Below are 27,149 nucleotides of genomic sequence, written 5' to 3'. Positions count from 1 at the left end.
AAGGAGGAAAAAGAGATGCTGAGGGGAACTTTATAAAATGATCAAGAGCCGCTGGAGAGGCAATTAGTGGGCCAGTGCAAGCGAAATCGAGCTAATAAGGGCGGCAAAATTTAATCACAAGAAAATACACGGGCACATGATTACAAAATTAGGGTTTTTAATTATTTAAATAATTTACAATAACCTCACTCTTTCCCTCGTTCCTTAAATACCCTTCTCTATTCGCCTATCAGCCCGCAACTAACAGTGTCTCTCTCTCTCTCTCTGCCTCTCTGTCTCTCTCTGCACACACACAGCATAAGGAAGTGGTGGTGAGAAAGCAAGAAAGAAAGCAAGCTAAGAAGAGATCATGACGAAGGATGTGGAGGTGGTGGAGCAAGGAGAGTTCTCGGCGAAGGACTACCATGAGCCGCCGCCAGCTCCGCTGATCGATGCGGAGGAACTGGGGAAGTGGTCGTTTTACAGGGCGTTGATAGCGGAGTTCGTGGCGACGCTGCTTTTCCTGTACGTAACGGTGTTGACGATCATTGGGCACAACAGCGAGACGGACACCGGTAAGGGTGGCACCGACTGCAGCGGCGTCGGCATCTTGGGCATCGCCTGGGCCTTCGGTGGCATGATCTTCATCCTCGTTTACTGCACCGCCGGTATCTCTGGTACGTATACATGTCCTCTTCTTACTTCTCCACCGACAATAATTCTCACATCCATGCAGTGATGCAGAAGCTTCTCTGAATTCTGTTTTCTGAAACAAAGTTTATACTTTCTAATTTCAGTGTATCACACAACCACCACCTTTGCACTTTCATTTTTAACTCTCCTTCAGTCCTTTGCTCGCTAAGTTGTTGTGAAGTTTGCCTTTCAAAAAAAGAAAAAGAAATAGAAAATTTTATATTTTATAAAAAGTAATAGAAGGGTAAAAATAAATAAAAGTTTTACCAAAATTTACGGGTATCAATTTTAAAGATTTAAATCCCTCAATCCCTCAACAAGCAATACAGAAAGATAAGAAAAATCTTATACACATCTTTTTTTTAAATAATATATTTATGTCTAAATTTTTATTTTAAGACCGGTTGATAAATATTTCTACTACAAGTTATTGGAATTTGGGTTTGAAATATATTCGACATTCAAATATAGTCGTAATAAATAAAAACTTTAAAATTTAAGTAAGTGTAATTATTTCATCCGAAATATTTGCCATCGTATATTTTAGCTTTTCGCTAGCATGCCATTGCGAGCTTGTAAATTGAGCTGCGGGGTTTAGAGGGTTTCCTTGAAACTCGAGGAATATGGGTAATAAATCAGATATTTTATATTTATGAAAAAAAAACTTGTATACTTGTAATTGAAGTATTGAAGTAGTTCTTTAAATAACTTGATTTACTTTATAAAGAACCCTGCGTTTTCTACCTAGGTGGTGTGAATATTATTATTATTTTTATCTCTGGATGAGATATGGTTTAGACAAAAACTTGGGGGGTGAAATTAGAGGAAAAATTAGATCACTCAAATAAATTATTTACAGTAAAAATGGATGAGTTTGATTTTAAAAAATTAAGTCATGTTTTAATTTTAATAATAATTTATTTTGTGTTAATTATTTTTTATTTATAATTTTTTAAATGGTGTTTGAATGTAATTCTAGCAAAATTAAAGTTTGTTTTGGCGAGTAATGCTGAGGGGTTGTCTAACGTGAGCGCAGGAGGACACATAAACCCGGCGGTGACGCTCGGGCTGTTCCTGGGGCGGAAGGTGTCGCTGATAAGAGCGTTGTTGTATATGGTAGCACAGTGCGCCGGGGCTATCTGCGGCACCGGACTCGCCAAGGGCTTCCAAAAAGCCTATTACGACAGGTACGGCGGCGGCGCCAATTTCGTCCAGACCGGCTACAGTAAGGGCACCGCCTTGGGCGCCGAGATCATCGGCACCTTCGTCCTCGTCTACACCGTCTTCTCCGCCACCGATCCCAAACGCAACGCCCGTGACTCGCATGTTCCTGTATGCCCCCTCCTTTCTTTTCATTTCTTCCCTATATATATGTTCTTGTTAGAGGTGGCTGGTTTTTTACTTTTATTCTTGGTAATCTGATGAAAGGTTTTGGCTCCGCTTCCCATTGGATTCGCCGTCTTCATGGTTCACTTGGCTACAATTCCGGTCACCGGCACCGGTATCAACCCTGCAAGGAGTTTCGGAGCTGCTGTAATCTATAACGAGGACAAAGTCTGGGATGATCAAGTTAGTCTTTCTACCGATCCATCACTTTTCATTTTAACCAGAACAATATTATAACAAATTACATTTAATTTATATAAATATCTGATGTTAATTGATGCCTTTGATTTCAGTGGATTTTCTGGGTTGGCCCGGCAATTGGAGCCTTCGCGGCTGCAGTGTACCATCAGTATATTCTGAGAGCTGCCGCCATTAAAGCTCTTGGATCCTTCAGGAGCAACAATTAAGTTGAGCTGATCAGCTGTGTGTTGTATGCATGGTTTGTGGAAGAAAGGGATATAATGGGTATGGTGTTTCCCAATAGAATAACAATTTCATATGGCGTAGTGCCACTGCTAGGTGGTATGTCTTCTGAGGGTCCCTTTGATATTTGGCATTTTTTCCCTTTGAAATTCCTTTCTTGCTTGGGAGGGTTTAGAGAGAAAAACAGCCAGAAACCAGAGGGCCATATGAATTGTAGATAAAGCATATCATATTGCCTATGGAGTCCAAGGGTGTATTTTGTATCCCTTTTGTCTTCTTTTGTTTCTGTGCATTGTCCATGTGTTTGCTTGTCATCATTCTTCATCTTCACCACTCCGCTTCCTCGCTTATCATAAGTGATGTATTCCTCTGTTCTTAGTTTCCACCCATCATTGAAAAAAAAAACCCGCAGATTTATGTTTTTACTGATCTTTTCACCAGAAATATGTTTATTTTGATCCTTAATCTTGGGACTGAGATTGCTTCGTTAAACGTGATAATATATGTATGCATAAAGGTGAATGTTTAAGCGGCTGTATGTAAGAGAATTAAGCACACTTGAGAATCCTTGAGATAGCATTAGACGCAAGCTTGAATTGATGTTTCAATTTTTTTTTTTTGGTTATTAATGCCTTGATTACTCGAGGATTAGGTAAGTGTCGTTATCCATCAACTAATTAATAATGACAAGGTAAATAGACATCCTTTCAAGATAGACTTCGCTGTTTAAATAAACATCAATCTTGAAGCGCAGAGCACAACTACCAGTTTCTTGAATCTTCGAAACCGGAGGATGCGCATAGAGTCTCTTGCTTAATTCACTGTAGGCAGAGTGTTGATTCAGAAAGATGTTGTTTGGTGGGCTTTCTGGTAGGATCCTTATCTTAGGGCGAATGATTATAAATATAATATTGCAGAATGGATTGCGATGGGATGGATTAATTGGTACCCTATTCTTAAACCAATGTTCAGTGCTCTCAAAAGCCCCCCACTTTATCTTGATTAACATATTGTGAGTTGGCTTTTGTGGTGGTGGTTCATGGACGTGACATGAGGATTGATTTGTCCATTTATTGAATATAATTTATGCTTCAATATTTTCGTATAAAATCTTGAGTGAGCACGATAAACACTAACTAGATGTTATATATTTACTTTAGCATGTAATAGAAAAAAGCGTTAGCATTATGAGGGGGTTATAATTATTTTAAAAAAAAACTTGAATAATTTTATGCAAGTCATCGACTTTTAATTTTTTTTAAAACTGCTTAAATATTTTTTTTTGGGTTATGCACAAGTCTTTTTGTTAAAATAATTTTATTTGAACTATGATTGAATATTAAACATTGAGTACATTTAACAGCAAGGATTTAAATCTTGACTTATCATATTGTAAGGGATTGATTTTTTATAGAATTATTACTAATAATTTAGTCTTTCAACGTTTTTAATTACAACAGCATTTGTTTACAATGAAATGCCTGGGTATCGTCCTTTTTTCGCCCCAAGATGCCTTGGGGGTTGATTTATTCAGGGGGCCCATAATTCGTAAATTCATAAGAATCAGTGTGATGACCACCTTATCTTAATTTTAATTTATGTCCATGTCTCCTTCCGCTCTTTTTCTTGGATGCCATATTAGGTACAATGCTCCAGCTGTTTATAATATACTTTTTCAATCATGATTAACCTAATCCATTTAGTTTTTAATAAACTAAATATTTTTTTTAAAAAATAATCTCTCTCTTCAACTAGAAAGAAATCCCGTGTGATCCTCGGACATTAAGAAATAATAAATTCTGTATTAAAAAATTATATAATGAAAAGATTTTCTTTCAAAAAAACCTAGAATGACTGCATTGTAATAACTATCAAGTATCAACTCTATCATAATTTATTTTATCATAATAATATGTTTGTTCAATATAAAATGGTAGTATTACAAGAATTACAAGGTTCTCGAAGATTGGTTTAGACATGCCAATGAAGACATCAACAAAATCTCACCCTCTATTATTAGCTTCCACCTTACCGTTGTAAGTGTTAGTGAATGAAAGTAAGTAATATAACATGACTAAGGATGTTTGAAATCAATGTTTTGGAAAAGTTTTCGATATGCTACATTAACGGTAGTTGTCTTGAGGATGCTTTCAGAATCATGAATCAATATCTTGAGTCCGTCAATGTTCTTCACCCTTAAGATAGCTACACATAATTGACCATGAGTTATGGAAGCAAAAAATACTTCTAACAACTTCATTTTACATTTGGCTATAACCAACCGAAGGTCAGAAACATCATTAAAAACTGAAATCAAGGGAGAAAGATAGAAACCTTAACTTAAAATGAAGCTTGAATGGAGAAGAATGTATTAGGAACTTATCTCTTGTGATTCCTAGTTCCAATAATCCTCAAATGGTCGAATCTTCTATGCCATAGCAGAGCCCAAACTCTCCTCTTTGTTTTCTCTCTTCCTTTTGTTTTTTTGTGTTTTTTACCAATTTAAAATGCAAATTTGACAGTTTGACTGTGGGTGGTTGTGCTTATTATAATTTTGACCGTTTGCGATTGAGCTCATTTAAAAGAGTTCCTGTGTCAATTTTCAACCACAAGCACTCGAGATTATTAAAGGTTTTAGTTGCGAGTAGTGATAAATAGAGGATACAATTTTTTCTAGAGAAGTTTGACAATAGTTGATAGAGATTATTGAAGGTTTTAACCGTGGGCTATAGCAGTCTAGAAATTGTATTTTTTTCCAAATTCAATTTTAAACCCTAATTTTTAATCCCATGATAATCTAAATTAAATTCTACTTAATTCTTATTTATTCTAATTAACTATATTGCAAAATGTTACTATTGCTAATATTAGAGATATGCCCCCACCGTCATTGCATAGGAATTTTTTTTGGGGGGGGGGGTGACCTATTAGAGATATGCCCCCACCGTCATTGCATAGGAATTTTTTTGGGGGGGGGGGTGACCTTTGTGTTACACATTTGAAGATTTGTTGAATTTTTTTTTCCAAATTTCTGTGCCAAAAAAATTGTTATTATGATAAAAAATGTAGTCATCCTTAAGTCTGGATAAAACCAATATTGAAATTTTGAAGAATAAATTAGAAGCCTTTTTTTGTCCCAAATTCCTATGGAAAAAAATTATTATTCTAAACAGAAAATATAATCATCATTAAGTCTTGATACAACCACTATTGAACATTTGTTTTGTAAATAGATAGATAGAAGATTGAAATAGGAATAAAAACGTATAATATATAATATACACATATATGACATATAAACAACAAAAACAACAATACTAGTAGGTAAAAATGTCATAACGAAGATTTTGAAGATATAAAATTCATTCACAAGATTTAAAGATATTTATATTAATATATTAATTACTAAAGATATCGATGATGACTGATGATCTTGGTTTTTAATATAAACTTCTTTCGGCTCGATTTATAAATTATATTTTAAAAGGTTTATTTGATCTCAGTTAAGGTACAACTTTTTAGTTAATATTTAAAAAATACTTTTTAAATTATCTTCTTATAAAAAAAATAATATGATATTACTTTTATTTATTATATTTTTTTATATTGATATCAATGAGATTAATAAAAATAATTTATAACGATGAAAAAGTAGTTGTCGGTTCTCACAAGTTTCCTTGCAAAATGCAAACTATAAGTGTGCAATATAAATAAGGTCTAAATCTAAACGGGAGTTGACGACAATTTAAGAAACCATTTATTAAAAAAAAAAAAAAACGTTTGAGAGCTCTATCGTCTGAATACATCGGAGTACTAATCCTCGGAAGCAAAGATGGATCTTTTTTATATAAAGAAATATGGGAAGTAGGCGATGATAATTGATTTTACTATTTAAAAAATATAGTGAAAATGACGTCCGATTCTACCAGTATCAATTTCTTTCCCCCCAAGAAATAATCCCAAAAAATCAACAACAATGAAAAACTTTATCTCACTTAGATGACATCTACTGTATAGATTACGTAATATCATTATATTTTTTTATTTAATTATCAAATTTTTAAAAATATTATTAATTAAAAAATCTTAATTAATAATTTTTAAAAATATTTTCTTAAATTTTTTTCTACTTTTTTTAACAAAGTCTAAAGTTATCTATTTCATTTTTATGATGAGTGTCTTCCATGACTTCCTTTATATATATTTAAATTATTTTAAATGATTTCTTATTATTATTTTTTTTCAGTAGATGCTGAGTTCTTATTTTGAATTTTTTTAAAACATATATGCCCATGCATTTAAAAAAAATCAAATTAAAATGAAATTAGAGCTACCGAGGCCAATGCAGAGAGAAATTAAAGATGACGAAGGAAGAAGAAAAAGTTGAGGTTTAGCCGCATATTCTTCCCCTTAAAGGTATATCCATATGGCTAAGGATCAATAAAGTAAAGCATCACGAGGAAACACTTTTTGCTCCGGAAATTATTATAAAAGCTAGCAATTTTCTGTCTTTTTCATAACCAACTGATCAATCCTAGGACTTGGAATCCATGGGCTGAGACTTCTCTAGGAACACATTTTTCTTCGAGCACATGAAACCGAGGACCATCACAAAATCAGGACAGGCTAACCAAATTCCAAGCAATGTTCCCCCGAGCTTCTCATTGCCTTCGGTTGCTCATTTCATTGCCGTCGCCCTCCAAACTACCTCATCATGCATATTCTATTCATAATTTGACAGCACCACTTCAAATCTTTCGCTTACCTGTGTGTTTGGCATACCATTTCAGGAGACTCAAATTAGAAATGAATGTTTAAAAAATGGAAAATTTTAGAGAACAAAGGGACCAAAAAACAATGAAAGGATACCACATACTTTAACTAAAACCCGGTCCAAAAAATGTTACTTTTTACCAGCTTTGCTTTGGAACACGTGCTTGACGCTTGAATTGCTCAATCAGAAAAACAACTACACACTACGACGGGGCTTGCAAGTTACAAACCTTCCCTAACTACAGCTCGTTGAGGTTCTCTCCTTCCTTGGACAGCCACACACATGGTGACCCACCTTTGTACCATTTCTTAGATCATGCTTCATGCATGAAGTTTGAATCTATACAGCTAAGAAATGTGGAAAGGATATATATATATATATATATATTTTGACATAGAGCCAACTCATTGGAGGGACTTAAAATTTTTACGTCATGGACAATAAACTCATGCAGTTGTGCTAACAGAATTAAATTCCATAAAGCAAGTGTAATTGAAGAGCAATATGCCAAGGGACCATTACTCTCCTTCTAAAAAACTAACTTAATGAAGTGTATTGCGCCTGCTTATATAATCAATATCTTTTTCAAATCTCTTTGATGTAGGACATAATAGTTCCCTCTACCAATCCTTGATGCCGCTGTCACAGGTGGCTCACTAGAAAAGTTTATAGATTAAACAAATTTAGGTCATGAAATTATTATTCTCTCTCCAAAAAGCTAATTCAGTGGGATATGTAGTGTACTCACTTATATAACTAGGATACTGTTGACACTAGCATTTAAAATTATAGTTTGAATCATGTCTGAAAATATTGTCCTTAAAAGCTATTTCGTTATGTCGGATTAATAGTGTAGTAGTCCCTAAAATTAAGCAGACTCTTCTTAAAAAAACAAACAAAGACACAACAATAAAGATTAGTGGAATAATACTCAAGCAACGCATAATAGTATAGTGATGGAGGAAAAAATAGACTCAAAAACTTATGAGTCTGGCACTGGACCTAGACACACTTGACACCTTAGGCTATAAATATATATATGTATGGATGTGTGCATGTATGTAGGTGTAGCTATATGAATGACTTTTCAACACCAATTAAGTATCAGCTTTTAATGAAATAATAATCCATAAAGTCACTATGTTTTGAACACTAAGGAGTTGTGAAGGTTGCAACAATAAAACAATCATTAAATGTTATTAAAATTTGACAAATGCTGAATAAAACTCCTCTCGGGCTGTAACAACGTTTAAACACGATAAATTTGTGTTTTTTCCCCCCAAAAAGCCCAAAATTTAATAATTTTGCAAAACATTATGTTTGGTTCCTCCTTTGGTACACACAAATTTCAGAACTAGCAATGTTCTTGTGGATGAAAGTTTCACTGCCAAGGTTTCTGATTATGGACTCTGCAATCTGCTAAACTCTGATCCTGCTGTCTGATTCTCAAACACAGACTGCTTTCGTGACCTAGAGTACAGAGCAATCACCTCTTCCTTGAAGGAATGTGCTTTTGTTTTCCGTCTTTCTCCTCAGTGATTTGAGCTCGATGGATCTTGTTTTCTAAAGGTTGAATCTGTCGAGGATTTCTCAGAGAAAAGTAATGGGGTCTTCTTACTCGAATTGATTAGGGGACGAGAAGTGCATGACAGAAGCCTCTCAAACTCGCTGGATAATCTGGTATTTCAGGTATTGAAACACACTTCCAACTTCTAAGTTCAACATTCAATGGACAAATATGAACTGTGACCTGTTGCATGTCCTTGGTTTTTGAAGCTTAAAAACAGCCATGGAGTTTTGGAGGAGTTTATGGACACACAACACTAGGAAGTCACGAACAACTAGCTGCAAAGAAGATGAAGAAGTTGGCGGCGATGTGTTTAAGCGGGAGTTTCACAAGACCATAAATGGGACAGATTGTACGAGCGCTGGAGCAGATTCAAAGAGAATCTAGTGCTTTACTTTCTTACAACGGTGAGGAGATTGGTGTGGTCACTCTTGGGAGTGATCTCTTCAAGTAACCTCGGCTTGTTATAATAATATCACTTTCATTAGTACTATGATTTTTTCCCTTTGCAATCATTGATAATTTGATCTGGTCATTATTGCTATTGTACGAATAGGCTACAGTCATAGTCTGTGAAGGACGGGTATTCATTTGTAAAAGCATTCTTGGACCTGACTCTTGCTTTCAGGCGCAAAATTTGAAAAGCATTCTTGAATCTGATTGCCTTGACTTCAGCCGCAAGGATTTGGAAAAACTCCCTTTCTTCTTGTCAACTTTACAATTTTACTTTTTTATCCTTTTGATATTCTCATATTAGTGCATATTGAGGTTTTTTTTTTTTTTCCCGTCGCTAAATGTTATTATAAAGATGGAAATGTTGGCAGGACGAATTCCAGAAAATAAAAAACCTCGGGCTACTGAAGTGGCTAGGCATTTAAACGGCAACGAATGGCGTCGTTTGAGGAAGTGGGAAGTTTTCTTGCTTAGATTTTCTTCTCACTCGGTCGGCGGAAGTCGTTCTTTCTCTTCTCTCTGTTTTCTTTCTTCATTTTTAGATCAAAATTTTAACTATTTAAATTTAGGTTTTGAAAACATTATTAATTTAATTTTACATAAAAAATATGTAAAAATGTAAAATTAAAATAATAATTTTATTAAAAATTGAATTTAAATTGTTGAAAAATTTTGATCCAGGGAAAGGAAAAGGAGGAAAATGGGGACACCTCTCCCCATAGAAAGCTGGGCCGTTTGCCGAGAAACAGAGATCTTACTCCCGCGCGAAGAAGCTTCAACACTTCCAGAATGCTACGCCGGCAACTCGTCGTTTTTCTTTCCCTCGCTACTCTTCTCCTCCTGTCCTCCTTCTCTCTCACTTTATGCAAGAGCGTTGAAAACGACAACGACGATGAAGATCTCAGCTTTCTCGAAGAAGCTGATGATAGCTCTGCCTCCCACCATCATTACCCAGATCCGGATATTTTCGACGATGGTTCCGTCGGCGAAGACGATTTTGAGGACTTCTCCGGCTTCGACGAGTCGGACGTCGATTCGGAGGCATACAAAGAACCCGAGCTGGATGACAAAGATGTTGTTGTATTGAAGGAGAGTAATTTCAGTGATGTTGTGAACAAAAATCAGTTTGTGATGGTGGAATTTTACGCACCCTGGTGTGGTCACTGCCAGGCTCTGGCTCCAGAGTATGCTGCCGCCGCCACCGAGTTGAAGGGCGAGAATGTGATTTTGGCGAAGGTGGATGCCACGGAGGAGAATGAATTAGCCCAGGAGTACGAAATTCAGGGATTCCCCACAGTCTACTTCTTTGTCGATGGGGTTCACAAGCCTTACAATGGCCAGAGGACCAAGTAAGTGCGATGATTTGACTAAGGTTAAGCTATTTTTGTTTCGACGATTGTCGTCCTTTGGGTCTGTCTGATTCTTGAGCATCGTTTGGACTGGGAGGGAAGAGCGGATTTTTTTTTTTTTTTAAAGGAGCCTTTTATTTAAATTTATAGCCAACAAATCGTGAAAAGATGAAACTTCATTCATTTCCTCTGCGCAAACAAGTGGAGATATAACTTACGTCGTAAATTTGCATAATTTTGAAATATTGAGTGCCTCCTAGTCTTACGATCATTTTACTGGACCTAAATTTCTTATGACGATGTAGAGATGCTATAGTGACCTGGATTAAGAAGAAGATAGGACCCGGTGTTTCCAATATAACTACATTGGAGGATGCCGAGCGCATATTGACCTCGGAAAACAAAGTTGTTTTGGGCTTCCTCAACTCTATAGCGGTAAGTATTCGGATTTCTTGAGTAGAGTTGCATTTGTCTTCGGATCTTCTATTTTTTTTTTTTTTGATTTTGTGTCGCGTTTAAAACGTGTCAACACGGCTCTGAAGCATGCTATCAGAACCAATTATGAAACGATATATTTTTGTTAGCACAATGCAATCTCTCAAGATGGTTCGTCATTTCATGAAGAAATGTTATCACAATGTTGAATTACATACTCAGCCAGTGAATTTCTATTTGAACTGACAAACTTGTATAAGTAGTCAACTCTGCTTTGGTCGATTACTTGGATTGAATTGGTAGGTTTGAGAATTGAAATCTTTGAATTTGTCAGTTGTCTTGGCTTATTTTATCCTATCAAATTATGCAGGGTCCTGAGAGTGAGGAGCTGGCTTCTGCATCCCGACTTGAGGATGATGTCAATTTTTATCAAACCGTTAATCCTGAAGTGGCAAAGCTTTTCCATATTGACGCAAATGTCAAACGTCCTGCTTTGGTCCTGCTCAAGAAAGAGGAGGAGAAATTGAACCATTTTGGTTTGTTTACCTTCTTGTTCTTATCTCTTTTGGCTGAAGATCTGGTGTTTTTGCAAGAAAATTTGATATATATTCATCATGTCTCTGCAGATGGCCAATTCATAAAATCTGCAATAGCAGAATTTGTGTTCTCAAACAAACTTCCTTTGGTCACAACTTTTACAAGAGAAAGTGCCCAATCAGTTTTTGACAACCCAATCAAGAAACAGGTGATTGATGAATATAATGTATTGTCGTTCAAGGAAGAAATGTTATTTATTTGTCGATGATGACAAAGTGATCTTCTGACATTTTTATGTGTGTGAAACTCTTTCTTTAGCTGTTGCTCTTTGTTACTTCAAATGATTCAGGGAAGCTACTCCCAGTATTCCAAGAAGCAGCAAAATTTTTCAAGGGAAAGGTATATTTTCTTAAGGCTAGCCTTTTAAGATTCTGTAAAGCACTCTTTTTCTGAATTTGCAAATTTGTCCATAAGGTTAGAGGAAATAAAAAAATAATAGCTGCGAATACTTAAAAGCTCATGTGGAAAACATAAAATTATCTATTGCAGCTGATCTTTGTACATGTGGAACTGGATAATGAAGATGTTGGAAAGCCAGTTTCAGAATTCTTTGGCATCAGTGGGAATGCTCCAAAAGTATTATTTTTCTCTCCCCTTCTATATTCTGTTTCCTCAAAAATTCATTTAAGTTGACATGAGTATTATGACAGATGATATCCTTTGATTGTTTGGGAGTAAATTTAATCACTTGAAATCTCCTATTCAGGTACTTGCATACACTGGAAATGATGATGGAAAGAAATTTGTGCTTGATGGAGAAGTGACTGTTGACAAAATTAAGGTACCTCTCTCTCTTCATTGTCCTACCCCACCCATGCTGGATGTTGACGCTGACATTGTGTATCATAGTGTGAAGTATGCATGGATGCTCTATTCTATGTTTATGTACTCCGTGGAAATAGGATTGTGACTAAAACCAGTGGACGATCCTTGTCTTGTTCCAGGCATTTGGGGATGATTTCCTTGAAGACAAGCTAAGACCTTTCTACAAGTCAGATCCAGTTCCTGAAAATGTAGGCCCTTACCTTTTTTCCCTTCCATCAAATTTGCAACCCTTTTGCATTGTCATATAATATTATTATTGCAAATTTTGGAATGATTGAGAGGCCAACCTTTCCATGGACTAACTGGTTACATCTTCCTTGACTTGACGACAGAACGATGGGGATGTGAAAATAGTGGTTGGGGATAACTTTGACGAGATTGTGTTGGATGAGTCTAAGGATGTTCTTCTTGAGGTACAATTCTGACACTTATTGTTGCTAAGTAATACTCGCCTCTGCAGTCTGCACCTTGTCCAGGTTGATGTAAATGATTGTTTTTTAAATTTGAAAAAAAAACCTAGATTTATGCGCCATGGTGTGGTCATTGCCAAGCTCTTGAGCCAACATACAATAAGCTAGCAAAACATCTGCGTGGCATTGAGTCTCTTGTCATAGCCAAGATGGACGGAACAACAAATGAGCATCCCAGGGCAAAGGTAACTCGAAATTTGGCATGATGCAGCTAGCACACTGAATCTGCTATGGCTTGTTAATAAGCTAATGCGCGTTTATTTATGTTATCTCTGTCAGACTGATGGATTCCCCACCATTCTCTTCTTCCCAGCCGGAAACAAGAGTTTTGACCCTGTATGTGTATCTTAAATCAATGTATTTCCTTCAGTGTGGGAATATATTATATATATATATATATATATGAATGCATAGGCTTTTATCATTGAATGATGATTATTTATGTGGGTTCATCGTTGTGAGCAGATTACCGTGGATACAGATCGTACAGTGGTAGCCTTTTACAAGTTCCTAAAGAAGCATGCTTCAATCCCATTCAAGCTCCAGAAACCGACGACAACTGCCAAATCAACTAGTTCTGATGTTAAGGAGAGTCACAGTAGCAGTAACGATGTGAAGGATGAATTATGAGGATTTAATCAGTATTTTATTTGGGGAATGGTGTTTTGAGTTTAAGCATGAGTGAACCGATTACTGCCGGCGTAGAATCCAAGTCCAGTACCCCCCTGTTCCACTATAAAATATGAAGAATGGGGTCGGGAAGCTGGAGAAAATAGAGGCCATGTTATCTACACTTTGCCTCTTTCCTTGAACAGATGCCTACTTCAAAGCATTTACTAACTTTTTTTTCCTGTTTTTCTTAAACCACCCAATGTATAAAAATCATATTGGACTTTTAACTAATTTGAGTAGCATAAAAAAAAGGCCGACGATATGTGTGTTTTTTTTTTTTAACTTATTATATTATTACTTTTATTTTCGTTTTTTCTTTCTCTGATTTATTATTTTAATTTTAATCTCAAAAATTTCATTTTTTACTCATTTTTTTTCTCAAATTAATATCCTCAGTCAACAAAATTTTATTAAATTATTCTTTACCCATGTATTCATGGAGTAGCGTCACACTTTTAAGCAAAAAGGATAATTTTTGACTCTTCAAAATGAACGGATGTTCTAAGCCATGGACAATCATTAGGTTTGGGAATATGACAAAACAACCAGCTTGAATGATGTGAAAACGAATGGCCCAAAAAAAGATGTGAGAACGGGATTGAGAAAGAAAGCTGAGAAATCTGCCACCAGGTCCCCCTCCCATATAAATTGACCATAACTGACAATAAATCCCTGCAATGGGTCAAAATCTTTACTTCTTTTAATTGTTCATTAGTATGTTTTTATTTGAAATAATTTTATTCTAGACACGATAGAATATTAAAGGCAGTTGTATTTTATAGCAAGAATTTAAATATTAATTTATTATGTTATTAAAATCTTCATTTTAATTTTAATATTGTGGTGTTTTGATGTATTCTTGTGCTTAGTGAGCTGAGATAAATTCAATCATGGGTTTCTTTTGTCTCCTCTTGCCATGTGGAGGGCTTGGCCTCTGCCCTCCTCTCACCAAAATTCTTAATCTAAAAACTTGTTTATCCCAAATCACCACCTAAATCACGAATTTGGGTCTGTTTGGTTTCTGTTCTCATTTGTTTATTTTCAAAAATTATTTTGTAATACAATTTTAAAAATTATTTTTCAAAACAAAACAAAATAAAAATTTGTTTGGTTTTATTAATTAAAAAAATTTTATAATTAAAAAATTTACTGATAGTAGTGATTATAGTCAGTTAATGATGATAATTAATAATAAAAATTGATTAAGATAATTATAATTTTTAATAATAAAATGTAATGTATTTTAAAACAAGAAAAATAAAATGAAAACAATTTGAAATTTTTCTATTTTTTATTTTTGAAAACAAAAAATAAAAAAAGTTTTAAAAATAATTAAATGAAAAATACTTATCCAAATAAATTTTTAAAATTTTTTATTTTTTTTTTAAATAAACAGGCCCTTAATATCCCATTTTCAATATATGAAATCATGACAGCAATAAACATTAATTTTTCCGATCTTCCATTTGTCAACAAGGGCAACAAGCAAAAACAAAACTTCTCCCGCAAATTATAAAGCAATTGCAAAGCTTGACCCTTATCTTCCAAAACTCAACCCTGTTGACTTACTTGTTGATCCTTGAAACATTTCCCTTTCTCCAGTTTTTGGTATTCAAAATCCTCCTCCTCCTCCCCTTCTCAGTTATGGATATTTCTTCTCTGCCATAAACTTATTGATAATGATAACGAGTTCAAATAAAATATAATATGATATTTTCTTTTTCTGCCCACATAAAAAAGAGAAATAGAAGATAAAATAATGAATGGGATGCCAAGATCTTGCCCGTTATTGAAGGGGGAAAAAGCCATTTAAATCTGGGATTCTCACGGTCATAGTCAATATCATGACTATTGATATCAAAATTTTAAACAAAAGTATACTTTAGCATTCACGATTTTTTAGATTCCATGAGATATATGAAAGATCCGCATCCATGTCATAAAATATATAAATTCGAATATGTATGGCTAATTTATGTTTTTATACAAGTACTTGATGATACTTGACAGCTGCTATCATTAGTCTAGATTTGAGCATAGTCAATTAAAGATTTTTTTAATATAGATTTTTATCTATAAAATTTACAGCATGGAATGTGTTTAACTTAAGTCAGTCAACTCTTGTCCATCTAACCTAAGCACAGTTGTTAAAACAAACAGTTCGAAAATTTAACCGAAGTAAAACTAAGCGGTGGCGAAGAAGAAGGAATATAATCGTCAAAATCACTGTCACTTCAGATTTAAACATCCTTCATGACTTGAAGTCTCAGTTTCACGACGTATTTAAAGCTCGAGAGACCCTCCTCAATTTCATGAGTTGATAATCTTTCAATGCATTCCTCGTTCATTCACATTTCACATGCACAGCTAATTTTGTTTGTTACCTTACCTTGTTATTTAAACCAGCGATCTTATCGCTTTGAACGTGTCAAGATCTGAGTGGCTACGATCTTAGCGTCACCTTCAATTCAGGCCCTCCGATGTATGCTCCTCCCGCCTCCCCAAGTTCTGCCTCTCCCTAACCGTCTTCTTAACCTACGCATTTATATATATATATGTATATATATATATCCCAAATCCCCAGATCTACCTTCCATCTTCCCCCCTCCTTCCAGTTTTCTTCTACAATTACCAGATCTCCGTTCGCACTGTTCTTGTAAGTCTAACTTTCAATTTCTCTTTGCAATGGCAGTTCCTCCGCAATTTTCTTTTGTTCTATTCTTTCTGCTTTCTTTGTTGCTTCGCACCACTGTCTTCGCCGATCCGCTGCAGATCTCTCCTAGCCCTTCCGTCTCTTCGCCCGCCCCCTCTCCGTCCTCGTCTCCTCTTGATTCCTCGTCTGCTCCTTCCGTCGATGCTCCTGACTTTGCTCCCGCCAGTTCACCCTTGGGTTTATCGCCTCCTGCACCTTCTCTCGACAGTAAAACTCCTGCTTCCTCCCCCTCACCCTCTCCCTCCCCGTCTCCGTCCCTGACTCCGTCTCCAGCGCCGGAGCCGGCTGATGATGGTGTAGTTAGCCACACCGGTGTAAGCGATGAAGAAGGTTTAGCGGACAGTTCTTCGGGGGGAATGAATGCTGGCAAGAAGACCGGGGTAGCGCTTGGAGTTATCGCCGCGGCCGGTGTGGTTGTGATGGCGGCTTTGGTTTACAGGAAGCGCCAGCAGAATATTCGGCGATCTCAGTACGGATACGCGGCGAGGAGAGAGATTCTGTAGGGTGCTATACACAATTCTATCGTCATTGCTTTAGCCCGGAGGTTATACTCTTCCTGCCCTCTCCATATGATTACTAAAGGCATTTTTTTTTTTTTACACTCTTTCATGCTATATTGATCACATTGGCCATACATGATGATAGGAAGTCATATTCATTTGAGATTCTTTATGTCGGTGACTTGTGATGATCGAAACATTTGTTTCCAATCTCAAACTATCATATTGTAATTTCGTTCGTTGATGCTGATTGTCATGGATCTGGTGAAAATTCATTATGTTAAGATCAATGGGATTCCTATATGGTCTTTAATGCAACTGTACTTTCGTTCAGTCCTCCGCAGTTTTAGAGTACTGTTCCTTTTGTATCCTTTTATTATTGGGGATATCCGGCATTAACTAAAAAGCTTGAAGTTGCGAGTGCGGGTAACAGTATATTCTAGCTGACCGTAGTTCTAAAATTCCGAATTTTCACTCATTTCCTATTAATTACATTCTGGTTTTATTTATTATGCAGATACTGAAAGATTATTTTTTAAGTCCACATAAGTCAACTTAGAAGAAAAAGATGAACCTTTTTAGAGGTCAGTACTTCATAAAAAAAATTGGATCATTAATTTTTTTAATTTTAAAAAAATTATCAATAATTTAATTAGCTCTACAGGGGGACGAGAGAGTAATTTTTATTTTATAATTGAATTGAATTAATTAATATGCCATCTTCTACGTAATCATCAAAATTTATGAATAGCAACAGTAGCGGCCCGAATTTTAATGGGCCGGGGCGGAATGTGTGGAATGGGTTGGAGTTGCCACTTGGCAGTTGGGGAGGGGACACCTGAAGGCTGTAACACGGCGGCACGCAATGCGGAGGTGATGATGCAAAAGAACGTTGTGGCTGCATTGCTATTTCCTCCCTTGTTTTTAATCGTGAAGGTTAACTAATTTAAGTAGTGTTTAGATGGATAGATTCGCACTTGAATTTTAAATTTAAAATCTTACATTTCAAATTTTTATTTAAATTCTATCTATAAATTAAAAGTGCTAGATTTTTTTTATTTTTTAATTAATAAGAGATAAGAAAAGATACGAGAGTTATTAATATTAAAATTATAAAAGAATTACAAATAAAAAAAAAAAATAAATTTGAATATAAATCAAATTTAAATTTCATATTTTTTTTTTATTTTCAAATGAAATATTTGGTCCAAATTCAAATATAAATCTCATTAATCCAAACACACAATAATTTTTAATTTTACTCCTTTTAATAATTCTTATTAATATTTTTAAACTTGTAAACAATATGTAATTTTTTACATTTATTTTTTACTAAAATAATCACAAAAGTTATCTAGAAATTAAAATTAAAGTATACTAAAAACTTGTTACTATTAAGAAAAAACAAGTTTGTTAAAAAATATTCAACTATCACACCCTTGCTTTATATTTAGAAAGAAATAGAGTCTTAAAATTTTTCCCAATAGTTTAAGACTGAAGGGAATATGTTTAATGATATTTCATTTGTTCTACATACAAAATCACTTGATGCCTTTGTAAACTATAGTTTTCCCCATAATCAAATTTAGAGCAATTTAGTACTACTTTGTCAACAAAAAGAGTTATTCTGCATTTAATATAGGTCTTTTTACGTACCTCCATATTTGTACATGTTATTTCATCCCTTTCATATTGTTATTTGTAATGATATTTTAATAAACTCATATCTATAAAAGAAGTAGCTGGTTAGGTGATTATCCAATTTTTCTTTTCAACTTCATCCTTGTTTAATACTCATCATTATTTAGTACTTATTTTTAATGATTACTTTTTTGAATAAATAAGTAATAATTTTTATATGTTTCTAATGTCTTTTTGGTTAAAAGATATAAAAATTACATCTAGAAATTCATAAATAATCTTTAAAATTGAAACATTGTACTTTACAAAAATGGCTATTTGGAAACAGATCAGCCCTTGTAAAAGATCAGCACGCGGGTTCCCCAATGAATTGTAAATAGTTGGACAGAAAATGAAACGACATGCAAACAGTATCTAAAACACGCAATGCACTTCATTTTTCCATGGCAAACATGTGAGACCTACATGTAAGGCCCCCAAGGCACGCCGATAGACCCGATAGCTGCAAACAAGACTGGATCTCAAGGAATCGGGTCTTGAGGGACGTGTTGCCAATACCCCTCATGCTCTTGAGGGACGTGTTACCCTTTTGTGTTCGGTCGTTGACTACGTGGTAGCTTGTTATTTTCAGGTTATGATGTTCACCTTTACTTCTCTTTTAATTAACGATGATAGCTTAACTTTGCTTATTCTTTTTTAGGGATAAGATAAACCAAGTCCCTACGACACAAAGGCGCAGATCCAATACCAAACATAAAATAACCTGAATTATTGAAGTGCATCATAATTTATATATTCGAAGGTCGAACATTCGCAGGATTCCAGGAATCAACATGGAAACTCCTCATTGCTAATCAGATCAGCTCTAATTGGAAATGGGGAATCAATAGAAACTCCTCATTCCACTCCTCCCATGTCGCTACTGTGTTTCACCCTAATGAATTTTATAGCTCTAATTGGAATTGTATACCACTAAATTGAGGTGGTTTTCTCACCTTGTGTTGGTAATTAAAAAGACAAAATCTAATGACTTGTACATGTACTAAAGTCTAAAGCACATAGCACATCAGACAGGCCCGGGATCTCACTGTTTACCTTCTCATCGACAAATCATAACTGTCCTGTGTCGTTGACTTCAGTACTTTTACTCCTCTGCAGGAGGGTCCACCCAACGTCCATGCTCTTTTATTAGATCGATCAGTGCATCGGTTGCTCCCTCCATTGCAATCCCACGCTTCACCACAGTCTGTATCAAGTTTACACTAGTGTCAACATTCATCATTTAGCATGGATTTCCAGGTTTTCAAACCTAAGCATAGCACCGGTATCCGTTATATTCTTAAGTCATGCTAAAACTCTGAGACTCAAATTGACGTATATAGAGTTTCAAAATCAAAGATCCCACGAATTACCTTCCCAACATAAAGGTCAATCTTTCCAGGAGCACCTCCCACATACCCGAAGTCTGCATCTGCCATCTCACCAGGTCCATTGACAATGCAACCCATAATTGCAATCTGAAGAAGAGATTCGAATTACGGAAAATATCATTTTCATTACTTATCATCTTCCCTATTATTCTTTGGAGAATTAGAGAATAGAAGCTGCTTCTTGTTTTGTGCATAAGCAATTTATTTAGTTACAAGAGTAACAAATAACAGATTTTTTTTTTTGGTTGCAGTAAGTTGGGTCCCCTCATGCTGCATAACTTGTGTTCTCCGTGGACTAGATAATTAATTAATTACCGAAACACCAGGCAAGTGTGATGTCTTCTCCCGAATTTGTGCACTTATTTCTTGAAGGTCAAACAAAGTTCTGCCACAGGATGGGCATGACACATATTCCTGCAACACAAGTAACCCATATAATTTAAGATCAAGAGTCAACACTCCTGCTTCTGTAATATAGGTCTTGTTCATGATGGAATACATACAGTCTTCGTATTTCTCATTCTGCAACCTTGCAACAAGTTAAAAGATGTATCTCTGAGAAAATCAAGATTCTGGTCTGGAGCTTCCAAGAGAACACCGTCTCCAAGACCATCAACCAGAAGGGCTCCAGCATTTGCCCCAGCGCCAATTACTAAGTCATCCCTGTAAGTAGAAAGGATAAAGTTTCACCATGACCATGTAATTCTCGATCTTAACTCAAAAAGCCATACTGTGAGTCTTAAAATATACCGGTGAATTCCATGGGGATAATTAATGTGGTGAATGACTGGGAAGTTCAGAGAATTGTCTGCTAGGTACTCAAATAACCTGATCTCAATATAAATGCTCAGTGTTAGAAGGATTCTGTAGGCCACTAACGATTAATCATGTAGAGCTATCATATATTAAAAAAAAAAAAAAAAGTAGAATGATATAAAGTCACAATGTAGAGCAGATGAAATGCCACACAGAACACTTGTTTGGATCTTTCAGTCTGTCAACTAAAGAAACCAACCCTCACTCATCAGTCCTGAAACAACAGAGAAAATTTTGGTACTGAATTTGCCTATGTGCGATTGGGTCCTGATACAATCCCATATTTTCTTTACATGCATTGATTTGCACTGCATGAAAAAGGATTTTCAGCTAACGACGAGCATGTCAAGGGCAGAAAGGCTTGTTTGATCTGTATAACTGATACTGAATCCTCTTTTCTTGTAGATTTGATCAATGTAAATTACTCATTAACCAATTACAATCAACTCTTAAGAATCTAAAATTTAAGTTATATGCAAGGAAGGCTCTCGAGATCATGTTCATGTTGTCATGATTTCTGCAACTAAATTAATGAGTAACATTCTCACCTCCTTGCGGCATGCACCCTGCTAATTTTGTCTTCAGTATAAGGTAGGTCATGAAGAAGCATAGTAGCATCAAGACCTTTGAGGATTTCCAGTTGTTCATAAGACTCATCACCACATACTGACACAACCAGACGTGTGCCTAAGAGGTAATAAATTGGCAAAAATTATCAGAAGCAAGCTTTGAAATGGGTGAGGAAGACGTTAGAATAAATTTCACTGGTTATTACCCTAAGAAAATCACATGTAATAAAATTACATGGACCACCAACATTTCAAATTTAACTCGGTTTATATCTCCCCTTTCTTTTATGCCAAAATTCAACACGAGGAGGACTATACAGCATTCATGACGAGGTCCAATTTTTTTTTTTATCAGAAGGTCCATGTCATTTAGTTCAGATGTAATGATAATAATAACTAATTAGAAACTTAGGCTGAGAAACACCTTGTGGCAAAAGCTTGTAAGCACCAGTAGATAGTTCCTTTAGGTTCACCAAAACCATGGCATTGGGTAATGGCTTTGTTAACTGCTCTGATAAAGGAGTTATAACCCCTATACTTGTATCTATCAGCCTCTTGAGAGCTAGTCGCTGATCACGATGCCACATGGAGGAAAAAAAGGGAAATATATCATTCAAAACGTCATGATAAACTGGCAATGCTGTGAATTGTTTGAAAGATAATGAGGCAAACTAGTAAAGTCAATGCTGCTCTTGCTCCCATAGCAAAGATTCTTACCGCATCAGCATCATCTACTGGAGGAAGTTCTCGCAACAAGATTGAATCTACCGTGGCCAGATCCTAAAAAATACTGCCAAATTTATCAATACCTTCTTATGTAAAATCACAAATGCGAACATACCACATATTCTCATTTAACATAGAATGGAAACAACCTTAAATGGCATGCCAACAATGAGTTTGGCTGCAAGGGACTTGTAGAGGAGCTCCGGCATCTGCAAAAACCAGGGAATGCATGCTTACCTTCTAACAAAGAGAGGCAATAAAGATAACATGCACAGCCAGAGAAAGAAGGGCAGCCAGAGATATAAGAGAGATAACAAGGGAAATACTATCCAAACTTTACCTTTAACTGATTCAAGGGGACTGACATGAGAACAGAACCATCCCGGTGCAGCACACCTCTGTAATCCACCTCCTCACCCTGTATCAGAATGCTAACTCAGTTATCCATTATAAATATATGGTCATTGCAGTAATGTAAAACAATTTCAGAAAGCTTATAACCTAACCTCTTTTTGCACTGGCAATTGACCAGATCGGCGCTGGAAGTCAAAATAATGCCTATGCTTCTCTTCAAAAGGTTCCTGGTGGATGTAGCACCATTAAGAGTTTGTTAGCTTTTCAGAATGACAAAATTTGACCACTTATACATGTTAAACTGAAGCATTATTTGGAATCATACCACCCCTTTCTGGAGTTCAGAAGCTTTCATTCCAAGATTTGCCAACCTTCTGCAAGGATCTATCTCCTTCTCTGGTGGTTCTGTGAGAGAAACCCTGATTGTATCACCCAATCCATCCTACAGATACAACAAGGCTTGCAAATGATAAAACTTCATGCATATGGTGCTCCTAAAAATGTCAAACTATGAAGAACAATCTTGCATAGAAGTGAAAGGTCATGAATATGGTGTAAACCTTGTTTCTACAGAGGCTTCATGAACAGAATATTATGAAAATACACTGTACTGGATGCTAAACAACATGAAGAAGGGAATCATACATCTAACATATGGCAGGATGAATATCCTTTTTAATATGAAGGCATTCAAGCATACCTGAAGAAGAGTTCCGATTCCAATTGCAGACTTCATCCGCCCATCCTCACCTTCACCAGCTTCAGTTACTCCCAAGTGCAGTGGATAATCCCAGCCTTGAACATGCATTTCAGCTACAAGTAAACGGTATGCCTGGACCATGACAACAGGGTTGCTTGCTTTCATAGAAAAGACAAAATTGTGGAAGTCCAACTTCCGGCATATCCTTGCGAATTCAAAAGCAGATTCAACCTGTCCAATTATTGTTTGGTAAGGAGGAAGCTTCTGCATCTTGGGGAAACATACAAATGTACAGTGTTCTGTATAAAGAGAGAGGAAATAACTCTCACCATTCCCCGAGGAGAATCACCATAGTAACTCATTATACGATCAGAAAGACTACCATGGTTAGTCCCAATGCGCATTGCTCTCCCATATTTCTTACATTTCTCAACTAATGGTGTGAAAACCTGGCATTTAAAGTTTATAATTGGTCAGGAAGCACATAGTTCATTTGTGGTGTAATTAATTTGAGTAGTCCTATCAAGAGAGGACTTCAAAAGCTCTTGCTTGACCAATACCAAATAGTAACTACAGAAAACCTGACAAACCAGAGCTTATGTGTACTTCATCAGTATGTGTTAACTCCATGAAAAATTTTAACAGCTCAAACATTTTCACAGCAAGGATGAATCATGAATGGATGATAAATTAATCGCCCAAAGATGAAGAGCTCAAAAAATAGCATACTGCAACACTTTACCATAGCTTGAGAAAGAATATAATGAAAGATTAATTTTACCTGTTCAATATGTTCAAGCTCTTTCTGATAGTCTTCTTCTGTGTACTCAAGTTTTTCAAATTGAGCCCTTCTATCAGCTGCAGAAGACCACAATCACGAATTCAGAATAAAAGCCAATGCCCTAAGAGAAAAGGAAAATAAAGCTAATGAATGAAGAAAGGGAAGCATACCAAAATTTCCAGGGTTGACACGAATCTTGTCAAAGCATTCAGCAACACGCAAAGCAACAGAAGGAGCAAAATGTATATCCGCCACCAAAGGAATGTTATAGCTGGTCATGGTCAAATTTAGACAATGTTAAACACCTAAACAGTAGAGACTTGAAAAATTAACATACAAATAGCCAACACCAGTTCATACTTTTTCTGCACGAGTGAGTTTTTAATCTCAAAACACGCATCTGCTTCTTTCTTCCCCTGAACTGTTATTCGCACAAGGTCAGCTCCTTTGTCTGCTATTTTCATTACCTAACAACAATAAATGGAAGATTATTATTATACAACACCGCTATGTCAATAAGTCAAAGTTAAATATAGGAAACAAAAGGTTAAAAGAAAAGGGTAGCTGTGCCAGAGCAGAAAGTTGTCTTATAAACATAAAGCAGGAGCATTTGTAAGACCTGTTCAACTGTCGCAGAAACATCCTTAGTGTCACTTGTAGTCATCGTTTGAACTCTTATAGGATGCTGACTTCCAATGGCCACATTACCAACCATCACTGTGCTTGTTTTCCTCCTGACTGTTTTGCGCAACGATTCACAATACTTTTGCCTAGGAACTACATTCAAATCATGATCCATTCATTGATCAGGTGAAGCTAAAATGAAAAACCACTGAGAAGAAACGCCTAAATGGTATCAGAGATGTCAATTCTGACATTCCCGGCTGAGGAGTGAAAGTTCTACCGGAAACACCAAATGGGAGCCGAGGAATGAAAATTGGAGGATATAAAAAAATAAGAAAGGCAGTTCTAGCCCTAGTGTGAAAACCCATTTAACTAAAGTATACGAAATAACGAGGATCTGATTTGAAGTTAAGATCAATTAACAGCATATTCATAAGGTTTCATTTGTAAAGGCAATGGAAATAGATTTGCAGCCGTCAGACGTCAACCTGTGGAGCAATTCATCAACAATTGGACAGATTACCCAAAGAATTGTTCACAGCGTTCAGTACAAACGAATCGGAGGCAAAATTTGAAAGCAAACCATTCTCTCTTGTTGCAACCATTGCAAGGGAAGATGACAGAAGCACAGAAAGAACTATCTTCAATGATTGCCATTTAAACAAATTATCAGGTGAAGAGAGAAAAGCATCAAGAATAGTATACCTAAGAGTGGGTTTCCTGGTGATGCAGACTGAACTTCAGCAATATCCTGGCCAGGATTTGAGTTCCTTATAACTGAGACCTTTGTCCTTCCAGATTTCATTATCTTCAAATCGGAAATTCTTGCAAAATTCATGTTTTTGGCAACTCCTAAACTCGAATCTCTACCCTTGAGAGTAGAAAACGAAGTTGGCACAACTCCAGTAGCCATTTTTCAAGCGCAACAAACCTGGCCTACATCAGGTTAGAAAGAAGATAAAACCGTAATTAGTAGAACAATAAATAACTCTTTAAAATCTCGAAAACAATCTTCATTGGTTCAGATCATAAAACTTCACAATAACTCTCTATTGATATGACCCAGCTCGTTCGACGAAGTGCAACATCACGCGGCACCAATATATTAAACAAGAGCGAGAAAAAAAAATCAGTCAACACCGAACAACCATTTCATCTAAAACAAACCAAAGACATGCATGATGAAGATTTCACCCGAAACCTCCCAAACTGAAATTGAATACGCAAGGGGAATCAACAGAGAAATAAAAAAGGTGTGCAAGAGCATTTCATGGGATTGCTTTACCCGGAAATAAAGGTCTCGAGCCTTAAGATGATGCTAGTGTGGAGAGATAGCGATGATTGAGAGTGAAAGGGAGGATCTGAAGTGAGGAAGGAGAGTCAGAGGCCCCTGATCGCAACCGTTTTCATCAAAATTTCACAAAGAAAAATGGAGGCAAAGGGGACGAGTGGTGGAAGACGACAAAAAGGTGGTGAGTGAGTCTCCGGCGCTTCGACTAAATTATATATCAGCAGTTGCCATAGGAAGATTGGGCACGTGGAATGTGTTTTGCTTTTATGCCGTGGGTCCTCCTGTTTTCGTTATTTGAAGAATTCAATTCAATTATTTATTAAACTTGGTAAAAATATATTAACTTAATTATACTTTTAGAAGTTACCCAAATGGTTTAAAACCAATCAATTAATCACTTGCCTTTCATTCATCCTCAGCCTCTGCCCTCATCATAACCCATGCATAATTTTGGTAATAAGCCAACATGTTGAAAACAATTCTGCATTTAAATTATTTTCATGTGATTCGCTCATTCTATTGATCTGAGTCGTTAAAAGCATGAACGTCTTAATTAGATTGATGGGAAATTAATCATGGCGTCCGAAGCTGAAGCAAATAATAAGCAAAATACTATTATTGCACAATCCAACCTGCAATAAGAATGTTAGGTGACTCTGAACCCGATTGGATAATCAAAATTACAAGTACAGAATCTAGGCTGAGATTTCATATTACATGAACCCACTATTATTGGGACGACTGGATGGATTTACTCATGAACACGGCAGCATTGGAAATAAAGGGTGAGGGTTTGAAACATAAATAAGGAAATTAAAAGGACGAGGGCACAAAAGAGGGCAGAAATGGAAAACAGAAGCCGCCACCTTCTTCGCGTGAGAAAAAGTAAGAGAATGAAATCTTAAAAAAATGGAATATTCAAAGTCTCAAACGGAGATTTGAATTTGGAATATAAATAATCAGTGGGAATGGTAAGAATCAACAATCACCTATGGATTATCAATAATCAATCATCAATCAATACAATAATACAAGAAGAAAAACTTAGAGCCGTCAATTAGGGCCGAGCTCATAGGGCCGGCCCTTTTAGGCCCGAAAAAATTGAGGGCCGGGCTTCCATTTTATCTTTAAAAATGTAAATCGGACCTAAAAGGGTTGGCCCTTTTAGGCCCGAAAATAAAAGGGCCGGCCCTTTAGGGCCAGGGCCGGCCCTTTTAGGCCCGTTTATAATTTTTTTTTTAAATTATAATATAAAAAAATAAAAGATTAAATACATAATTCAAAGAAATGAACATATTAAATGCATTCATTCATCCCTTATTTATTTATTATGATAATATTAGTTAAGTTTAATTTTTATTGGTATTCATTTTGATGTTGC

General features: G+C 35.9%; 4 protein-coding genes across 4 annotated transcripts; 3 read left to right on the top strand and 1 right to left on the bottom strand.

The window, feature by feature from the left end:
* The first annotated feature begins 232 nt into the window (after positions 1 to 232).
* LOC129314286 (aquaporin PIP2-7-like) lies at positions 233 to 2,905 on the top strand. Its single transcript, XM_054957684.1, has 4 exons — positions 233 to 656; positions 1,709 to 2,004; positions 2,101 to 2,241; positions 2,352 to 2,905. The coding sequence occupies exons 1-4, from the start codon at positions 350 to 352 to the stop codon at positions 2,463 to 2,465; spliced, it is 858 nt and encodes a 285-aa protein (XP_054813659.1). The 5' UTR covers positions 233 to 349; the 3' UTR covers positions 2,466 to 2,905.
* A 7,046-nt stretch (positions 2,906 to 9,951) lies between these two features.
* LOC129313499 (protein disulfide isomerase-like 1-4) lies at positions 9,952 to 13,854 on the top strand. The gene is made up of 12 exons (XM_054956684.1): positions 9,952 to 10,624; positions 10,930 to 11,059; positions 11,430 to 11,595; positions 11,686 to 11,804; positions 11,915 to 11,995; positions 12,146 to 12,232; positions 12,363 to 12,437; positions 12,601 to 12,669; positions 12,814 to 12,894; positions 13,002 to 13,136; positions 13,231 to 13,287; positions 13,417 to 13,854. The coding sequence occupies exons 1-12, from the start codon at positions 10,065 to 10,067 to the stop codon at positions 13,579 to 13,581; spliced, it is 1,725 nt and encodes a 574-aa protein (XP_054812659.1). The 5' UTR covers positions 9,952 to 10,064; the 3' UTR covers positions 13,582 to 13,854.
* Positions 13,855 to 16,161: 2,307 nt separating this feature from the next.
* LOC129314257 (vegetative cell wall protein gp1) lies at positions 16,162 to 17,169 on the top strand. The gene has a single exon (XM_054957632.1). The coding sequence runs from the start codon at positions 16,309 to 16,311 to the stop codon at positions 16,837 to 16,839; it is 531 nt and encodes a 176-aa protein (XP_054813607.1). The 5' UTR covers positions 16,162 to 16,308; the 3' UTR covers positions 16,840 to 17,169.
* A 2,053-nt stretch (positions 17,170 to 19,222) lies between these two features.
* Positions 19,223 to 25,955, bottom strand: LOC129314229 (4-hydroxy-3-methylbut-2-en-1-yl diphosphate synthase (ferredoxin), chloroplastic-like). The gene is made up of 20 exons (XM_054957592.1): positions 25,763 to 25,955; positions 25,183 to 25,413; positions 24,473 to 24,630; positions 24,214 to 24,320; positions 24,024 to 24,124; positions 23,854 to 23,930; positions 23,402 to 23,521; positions 23,073 to 23,303; positions 22,698 to 22,814; positions 22,525 to 22,599; positions 22,359 to 22,436; positions 22,168 to 22,227; positions 22,010 to 22,072; positions 21,717 to 21,861; positions 21,272 to 21,410; positions 20,658 to 20,735; positions 20,411 to 20,570; positions 20,223 to 20,321; positions 19,890 to 19,994; positions 19,223 to 19,723 (listed from the first exon to the last, which is right to left on the bottom strand). The coding sequence occupies exons 2-20, from the start codon at positions 25,388 to 25,390 to the stop codon at positions 19,622 to 19,624; spliced, it is 2,223 nt and encodes a 740-aa protein (XP_054813567.1). The 5' UTR covers positions 25,391 to 25,413; positions 25,763 to 25,955; the 3' UTR covers positions 19,223 to 19,621.
* Between the last annotated feature and the right edge of the window lie 1,194 nt (positions 25,956 to 27,149).

The sequence above is a fragment of the Prosopis cineraria genome, unplaced genomic scaffold, assembly GCF_029017545.1.
Source record: "Prosopis cineraria cultivar Desert tree isolate PC_DT_omini unplaced genomic scaffold, ASM2901754v1 PC6, whole genome shotgun sequence".
In the NCBI taxonomy this organism is placed as follows: domain Eukaryota; kingdom Viridiplantae; phylum Streptophyta; class Magnoliopsida; order Fabales; family Fabaceae; genus Prosopis; species Prosopis cineraria.
The sequence above is the reverse complement of the archived record's forward strand: the minus strand, read 5'-3'. Positions and strand labels throughout refer to the sequence as shown.